Here is an 8,436-nt window from a genome sequence, read left to right as displayed (position 1 = left end):
CTGTTGCCATAGAAAATTGTTGGCTATCAGTAATCTGTAAATAAATTCAAAAGAATGTCAAGTAATTTTAGACGTAGGAAGCTTTTCACAAGCAAAAATCATGTGAAGTTAAAAATCTGTAGGCAAAACAATAATTCAGGTCGTGATGTGTAAAACTTTGCGTTCAGACCACTCAAAGTGGTCAAAAATGTGTTTAATTACATTATGTACACTTTGAGTCAAATTTCTCCATATTCACAGACCATATAGGTGGACTTTAAAGAAACTGTTCCCACACACAGCAATATAAGAAGTCAGTTTAATGTGAGTGGTTTAACAAAATAAAACTGCACAGGTACATTATGTCCAACACAAGAGATCTACAACTTTGAAAAAACACATAACTGCTTTCAGGGGCCATTTACATGTGGCTCTACATCCATGTCTTCATCATCCTCTCCATCTCCCTCATTCACCTCCTCTCTGGTGCCAACACCCATGTGTGCCTCCACCAGTGCAGTATCGCCCGCCTCTTCCTCGTCGTCCTCCTCCTCCACCATCCCAGCTTGACCTGATATTACAAATGAATATATTCCGCTGTCAAAATACAGTGAGCTTATATGATTCATGTAACAGGCTGTCCACACAAACAACCATCACTAGAACAACATGAGCATCCACACTGATGAACACCAATGTCCTTTAAGCACGCTGTGTGCTCCAGTGTGTCGACAGCTTGGCCACATGGATACTTATGACCTGTTGCTACTGTATCTTCCCAGAGAAACAAAGAAAACCACAAGCATATGGATTCATGACAAATGTTATTCATACTAGGTGGACTTTAAAGAAACTGCTCCCACACATGGCAATATAAGAAATCAGTTTAAAGGGAGTCGTTGAAATCAGTTTAATGGGGATCGTCCAAAAAGAGTTTACTTCAGAGACCTTATCGGCGCCAAACACTATTTGGCAGTAGGTCCTTGGTGCGGTAGTGATGGCGCAGTGAATAAGACCTGTACTTTTGGTGTGGGAGACCCTGAGCACAAAAAATAAATACTTACCCCTAACTGCAGAGACCTTTGACATATAGCAAAGGTCACTTTTCCATAAAAATATGGAAAGTTTGTTTTTGATTGGCTATCTGCGTTTCCATCGTTCAAACTGCTTGACCGTTGTCATTGTATGTGGACTCTGATTTCTATAGTTATTGTTAGGGGTGATACTGAAAGATTCAATGATTTGATAGGCGGAGCCTGATTTGACTGCCAATCTCAAATCTTTGCAGGGCCGCTATAAAATGAGGATTATACTATTTGGGCTAAATGGGGGTGCTCATGTCTGATTTTACATAGAACTACTGGTATTCTCCCAATAAGGTAATATACAGCCTCCTATGATATAAATGTCAACATATAATACTGTAAATAAACATGTGAAAAGAAGAGAAGAGTGTGTGGGGTAGAAGAAGCATAGAGACAGCACCAGCAGCGCCGGTGATGTGCAGAGTTGTGCGCGGACTTTGCAGGACGTTTGAATCTTTTTTCCACCATTGATGAAAAAAAATGTTTTTAAACCGTACTTGGAATAGAACCACGATATAGATAATAGAACCATGCATGCATGCAGTTGTTGGTGAGTCGGCGGACATGCACAACTCTGCATATGACCGGTGAATGGCAGGTGAGCAGGCAGGTGAGCAGAGAGTGAAGGGTCGACAGTAAGTCTCAGTTTAGCTGGAAATGTTCAGCGTAAGTTACAGTGACTAATGAACTGCAGCTTCTCAAGATTAAAGCTACCTAGTGTGTGTGTGTGTGTGTCAGGGGGGTGACACACACAGATCCGACTATTGGCAATCCTTGACAATTCTGATTTGACTATGTAAATCCTTAGTCCACGACAAAGCTAATTATCGTACTTGGTGTGGCGTTCATCAGAATATAATCCGCTTTATTGACCTGGGATAAGCAGGTCCCTCGCTGTGTCCATACATAGAGGTAATGTAGCAGTTTGAGCCTGTGGTCATTTGCTTATTTCACCTGTCACTTCTTGTGTTTTCAGATCCCAGGTCCCCTGTACCGCCAAATACTTTAGTATAAAACACCAAGTGTGTGGTCCTGTGTCTGTACCGAATTGTCCGGTGTGCACTCTTAAATATATCTAAAATCCCCCCTTTAATATGCAATTTGTCATTCTAGCACGAAGGCAAGGTGATGAAGTTTGACTCTGAAGTTACTGTGCTCCTCTAAATAGGTTTTAGTGAAGAGATTAAAACATAAAGAGGACATTCCTGTGGTCCTCTGACATCTCATCTAATCAGCTTCAATATTTTAAATCATCAGGAGTCACAGAATCGGTTCTCTGCAACATAGAATATTTCTGGGCAAATTTGCAGCACCTGATATCTCTGTTTTCATCACAAATAAATCTTACATCTGTGCCAAATGTATTTCCTTTATAGCAACATGCACACTTATGCTTAGCTGCCCCACTATGGTGTTACCCCATTTCTCTTTTCCCATTGGTTCCTACTGAAGTAGTAAAATTTCCTTTTTTAAAGAGAAACTACTGCTACTAGCAACTACCATTCAGAAACTACTACTGGGACTGGCTGGCAGTATTGTTGCCTCAGTAAGCATGTTTGTCACACTTCTTGAAGAACACAATATGAGAATTCTAGGACAAACGCATTCCTACAAAACAGGCTACATAAGCCTCAAAAAGCCACCAGGTTGTACAGCATCAGAGGATTAGTTCTGGACAGCATTTGGTCAGCACTGACCTTGTCGGAGCTCTCGGCCTGGGATCTGACCGGCCTGCAGCATTCCCTTTAACCTCTCCACCTCGGCCAGAGATGAAGCATTAGCGATGGCATTCTGAAACACAAACACACTAATAAACCTCTCAAAGTCTGTTCTCAGGGAGCACTTTACTTTCAACAAGTCCACTGCTAGAGGTCTGAATCTCCATCCAGCATTTTTACTACATCAGTGGGGCTTCATCTCCCCATTGGTTTTATGACCATTGTTTAATACATTTGGTCTAAATCTATTGGAACATTGTCACCTGACATGGATGAACTGTCTTTAAGTGATTGTAACCCCTTTCAAGAACGCTCTTTGGCTGTCTGATACCAGACCAAAACCACTCAGAGCATGGACTGGGAAGAGGTCAAAGGTAGTCAACCTGGGGTCAGTGGCGGCCAGAGAAAGATCAAGCAGGACATTCCCATCCTCGAACAGCGCCCGGGACTTACCGTCTTACACGCCACCCGTTTCATACTTGGGTTAGGATACCAACGGAGTTAACTGCACCCTCTGAGGAAGACTGAAACGTCTAACACTCCGAGCGAACCTTGAGTTAAGATGTATTTATTCCATTGGCAAAGATTCCATTTGAGATCCTCGGGCAGAGGTCTGTTGTCTGTTCCAGAGTCTCGACTGAAAGCTAAAGGGGACAGAGCGTTTGCTGTCAGGGCCCCGAGGCTCTGGAACAGCCTGCCCGAGGAAATCAGGTCGGCTGAGTCAGTGAACTCTTTTAAGTCCCTTCTTAAAACATACTTTTATAGGAGAGCCTTTCCCGATCTTATGACTTTATTTTATCCCTTTTATTTTACTAATTTTATATTAATTTTTCATGCTCTTATCTTGTTTTTTTTGTATTATTCTTTACACTTGTTAAAGCACTTTGTAACTTGTTTTTGAAAAGTGCTCTACAAATAAGGATTATTATTATAATAATAAAGGACAAAACAAAAGTCAAATTCTCTCCATTTCACTCGGGCACCCCCCCCTTTTATTAATAAAAAGATCTGCATTATTCATGTGGGTCAGATTTTCATGTCGGATTAATCTGGGAAAATCACATCCCTAATCTATTTTGGGTTTGACATTTTGGATGACAGAAGGATGGAGATTCAAGCTCAGCTCTCAAACACAGAGCCAACATTTCTATCAACCTTAATGGCTTCCACATCCGCTTGAGACGGCCCCATCTTCTTCTCCAGCTGTGCAGGCACCCCAGGAGTAAATCTGAAAGGAACACCTCGTTTAGACAACATGGACACACATGGGCTTCTCAGACCACTCAAGCAGCGTAGTATCTCAAGTGTAGTATCTTTTCTTGAATCAAATAAACTGATACATGGTCCACAGACAGCAGTCCTGAGCAACACCGTGGTGAGCGTCGTTACAGATTTATTACCTTCATTGAAGGTGGTGTGTTTTGCTCACATGGGGCAACAATAAATTGATGTGTTTTGGTGCAAATCTGATTTAAATTTTTAATACTTTTTATTATTGTTATTATATTTATTTAATTAAAATATCACAGATTCTGTCTATTCACACGTGTCTTCTGATGTTTTGCATTATTTAACCCATTCCCTTCAGCCGGGTCCAGTGATTCTGAGGAGCTGCTGTGTAACATGGACTTTCATCTTACGTTTTTGTTCGCCTGGCAATATCCTTTGCAAGTTGAGCACCTCGTTTGCCCTTGAACATTTTCTCCGCCTCCTGGCGTTCCTACGATGATCACAGTTAAAGTAAAAATACTCATTAATTACAGACTCATTCATCCAAGGGGAGAAAATGCACAATTCACAAAGACTCCTTTTACTGTGGCTCAGGAAGTAGAGTGGACCTCCCCTCCAAAAGGTCGGTGGTTTGATCCCGTTACTCTAGGCTGCATGTGGAAGTGTCCTTGGGCAAGATACTGAACCCCAGATTGCTATGTAACCCCAAAACGCTATTTGACAATTTTCTGAAGAGTAAAAGAAAATTACATAGCTGGTTACCAGCAGACCGCTCTGCTGATGAAGGATGTTAGCGAGACGTTGTTGTGGCGTTCATACTGTAATCAGGAGCTTTAACTTTCTCTGTAGCAGCAAACAATAGAAAAACTTAGCTAGCTTCTCGCACAGACTTCACTCGTAAAAACATTGGACTGTTAACTTGCGTTACAAGTCACGGTGGATATTTTACGAACGGACCAGGTAAAGCAACAGTGAACACAGATGTTGGTTTCAGTTGTTTGATAGACTGCGTCATTATTAAGCCAATGTGCACTTGCTACCGTGATAACGGATCGCGGGTGCAAATATACAGGATCTCAGTCGTTTAGGCGACTTTATAAAACATACTGCTGATAGAGAAAATGGAGCAGACGGGGGGAGAGAGACAGAGCCGGGGTGTTTACCTGAGCTGTAGGTGTGTGTGTCAGAGTGTGCGGCCCACCCTAGTTTCTACCAGGCAGTGGTAAAAACAGGGAAAATGATTAAGTCACAAACTATTTCGTTTTTTATCATTTGACTATTTGAAAATCGTGACCAATCCTCAGCTAAAATGTGGACACCCGTAATCAAAGTGTCCCTTACAATGACCTTTTAAGTGAACACAATCAAACCAAACCTTTCAATGATACAAAGTTCACATGCGACATCTTTCCAATTCCAAGACTCTCAGCCTTCACTTCTTGCTGTCATAGCTGCCAGATGAGTAGGGCTGGACGGTAATCAGTATTATGAGGTATACCAATTTGATTTCAAAAGACATAAAATTAGACAATACCGTTTATATTAATGTAGTTTAAAGTTGAGTTAATTAACATGTTTCCATAAAGTCCTGCTAGTGTTTGCTTGTCCCTCACCACGCAGCTTAAAGTTATTACGTTACAAGACGCAACACTGGATATTTTACAAGCACGGACCAGGTAAAGCGACAGTGAACAGTGCAGATGTCCTTCGTTAGCTACCACGTAGTTTTGAAAGGCATCGTCGTCAACACGCCTCCTCAACATGCAGCTCAGCTGCTGCTGTGAACACAATCATGGGAGGAAAAGTCCAGACGACATGTTCTGTCAGCCTAGCCTACTACTGATGGAGAATCATACAGAGAGCGAGACGGCAAGAAGCGGGCACGCTGACGTGAAATAAGAAACAAGCTTTAAGATAGTAAAAACATTCCCGCTAACATTGACCCCCCCCACCACCCCGGTATACAGCCTGACAGTACTAGGGATTCTTTGGTCCATATCGCCCAGCCCTACAGAAGAGGTTATAAAGTATTAACTGACAGGGTTGCCAAACTTTTGCAGGAAGTCAGAAGTATAAAAGATTGTTGCTTAAAAATGTGAAAGTTGTCTCATTTTAACTTCTTAACATTCACTGTGAAAGACATGTTGATAGGTGGTGTTAGTACACTAGTGTACAAGTTCACTAACACTGGCTCAACAGCCCTGTATCTCACATTACCTCATATTCACATTCAAACATTGGCACATTATACCTGTTCGCTTTCACTCACCTTCAGCTTTACCTTCTGAAAGTCAAGTACACGGATCTGTGGGATTTTGTTGATGACATACAGCCTGTAATGCTTCTTGTTTGTCACTGGATTCCTTAACAAGCTGGAAATTCAGTTACTGTTACAAACATGCCGTTCAGAATTTAGTGGTGCAGATAGTTCATTAACAGGTTTATCTTTGAGTATTGATGATCCATACCTGAGAAGGGTCAATGTCTTCACTGTGGCCAGTGGGTCCAAGTCCCCCTGCACATCACAAAAACAATGATTCAGAAATAACACTATGGTGGAAACACAGTAGGGTTGGGCGATGTCTACAATGTGTGGGGGGGGGGGGGGGGCATCTTGTGTTCATCTCGTGTTCTCGCACAGACTTCACTCAAAAACATTGGTAGACCGTTAACTTGCGTTATAAGACGCGGTGGATATTTTACACATGGACCAGGTAAAGCAACAGTGAACACAGATGTTGGTTTCAGTTGTTCAATGTGCAGCTCACCTGCTGCCGTGATAACGGATCGCGGGTGCAAATATAAAATAGAATAAGCAATTTCCCTACATTTTTTATTTTTTTACTTTTAATGGACACATGTAATATGTTCGCTGCGATGGACTGGTGTACCCCGCCTTTCACCCAATGTCAGCTTGGACTGGCGCCAGCCCCCCGCGACCCTGTACACAGGATAAGCGACTGACATGTAATATGTTTTCTACTTTCTGTGAATATAATCCAATTAATCTTATTTCCATCCTGTATAGACTGCTTATTTTGAAAACCGGTTGTTGTCACGTGTATCCTCACACTGAATTCATCAAGTCCGACCCACTTTGATAAACAATGTTGTATGTGGTTCTCGTATCGTGCAACATGAAGACTTCACAGCCTCTTCAGGTAGGACTCTCTTACTGCAACACGTGTCTTTGTAAAGAGACAAACTGACAGGATAAAGTCGCTAATCTGCCTGTCAGCTCGCTCTGGGCCGTTTCACTTACCATAAAGGCTTGAATACGTGTGCACTCCAAATGTAGGTGCAGCTAGCTTAATCATCTTCTCACAAATGAGTGACAGAAGCGGACCATTATCGTTACCGTAGTTACCTCAAAAGAAATGTGGTTGTATGTGGTGTCGCCCACAACACAACGTTAGAGGTTATTGTGCTATTACGGGATGTGTAAATCTATTTTCGGGTCATTTTGAAACTATGACTGAGAAAATTTGACCGTGGCAGGCCGCACATCCGACTATGGAGGATTTTCAATTTGAGAATTTCACTGCAAGTCAACAAACTCTGTATAACATTCAGATGGTTCTGTTGCACTAAAATGTACTCACCAGCTCCTGAATGTTGTTGTTTGTGAGAACCAGTTCTGTCAAACTCGGCAGGGAATGCTCCAGATTCTCACCTATGCGGCTGGAGAAACATTTCACGAGGTTACAAGCATGCACCGTGTACTGGCTGGCCCAAAGGCCCATCCTCTGACCCATTTAAACAAAGGCAGAGCTTCATTAGACGTCCTGCTCGGACATCATGTACAGTAGTATCTCACACAGCACATACATACACACCATTAACTTCGTGTATAATGAATGTCAGCAGTGTCCGTTTCAATTCAATTTCATTTAAATAGTGCCAATTCATAACAGAAGTTGTCTCATTGCACTTTTTATATAGAGCAGGTCTAGACTGAAACAGGTGAGACTCAAACCAGGCTGTTAGAGTCAAACCAGACCTTTAACACGTGTGTGTATATAAAAAGAATAAAGCACTGAACAGTGACAAACCCAGGAAGTAAAAACACAAAATAATAATTAGCTGCCCACTAATTTAATTATCCAGTAGTTGGTGATGTCAACAGCCAGAAGTGACGCCGCTTACCAAGTGAACAACCAAAACCTTTCAATCTTAAACCTGCACTGTGGAACCTTTGTCTTCCCTACACAAACACTGTCTAGTGTTTCCCATACCTTGATTTATTTGTGGTGGCCCGCCACAATATCATAATACAACTGATTTGTAAAGTTTTTTTTTTTTACTATTTGTGCAGTGCACAATGCATTCTCAGAAACCCACGTTCAGATTAGTTATTAGCAAGCAAGGAAGGACCCTAGCTAATAAGGATGTTATGCCGCTCTCTCTCTCCCCCATCCAATCCC

At 41.9% G+C, this 8,436-nt stretch overlaps 1 protein-coding gene across 1 annotated transcript in view; it reads right to left on the bottom strand.

The window, feature by feature from the left end:
* Nucleotides 1-284: 284 nt before the first annotated feature.
* Nucleotides 285-8,436, bottom strand: part of snrpa1 (small nuclear ribonucleoprotein polypeptide A') — a 13,182-nt gene continuing 5,030 nt past the window's right edge. Inside the window, exons 3-9 of the mRNA XM_046064376.1 lie at nucleotides 7,615-7,693; nucleotides 6,481-6,527; nucleotides 6,282-6,384; nucleotides 4,423-4,502; nucleotides 3,938-4,010; nucleotides 2,762-2,855; nucleotides 285-550 (exon numbers count right to left, since the gene is read on the bottom strand). Coding sequence (XP_045920332.1) covers nucleotides 390-550; nucleotides 2,762-2,855; nucleotides 3,938-4,010; nucleotides 4,423-4,502; nucleotides 6,282-6,384; nucleotides 6,481-6,527; nucleotides 7,615-7,693 — 637 coding nt within the window. The 3' untranslated portion in view covers nucleotides 285-389. The remainder of the gene's footprint in view (nucleotides 551-2,761; nucleotides 2,856-3,937; nucleotides 4,011-4,422; nucleotides 4,503-6,281; nucleotides 6,385-6,480; nucleotides 6,528-7,614; nucleotides 7,694-8,436) is intronic.

The sequence above is a fragment of the Micropterus dolomieu genome, linkage group LG12 (assembly GCF_021292245.1).
Source record: "Micropterus dolomieu isolate WLL.071019.BEF.003 ecotype Adirondacks linkage group LG12, ASM2129224v1, whole genome shotgun sequence".
NCBI lineage: Eukaryota > Metazoa > Chordata > Actinopteri > Centrarchiformes > Centrarchidae > Micropterus > Micropterus dolomieu.
Note: the sequence above shows the minus strand (reverse complement) of the source record. Positions and strands in the feature narration are given on the sequence as shown.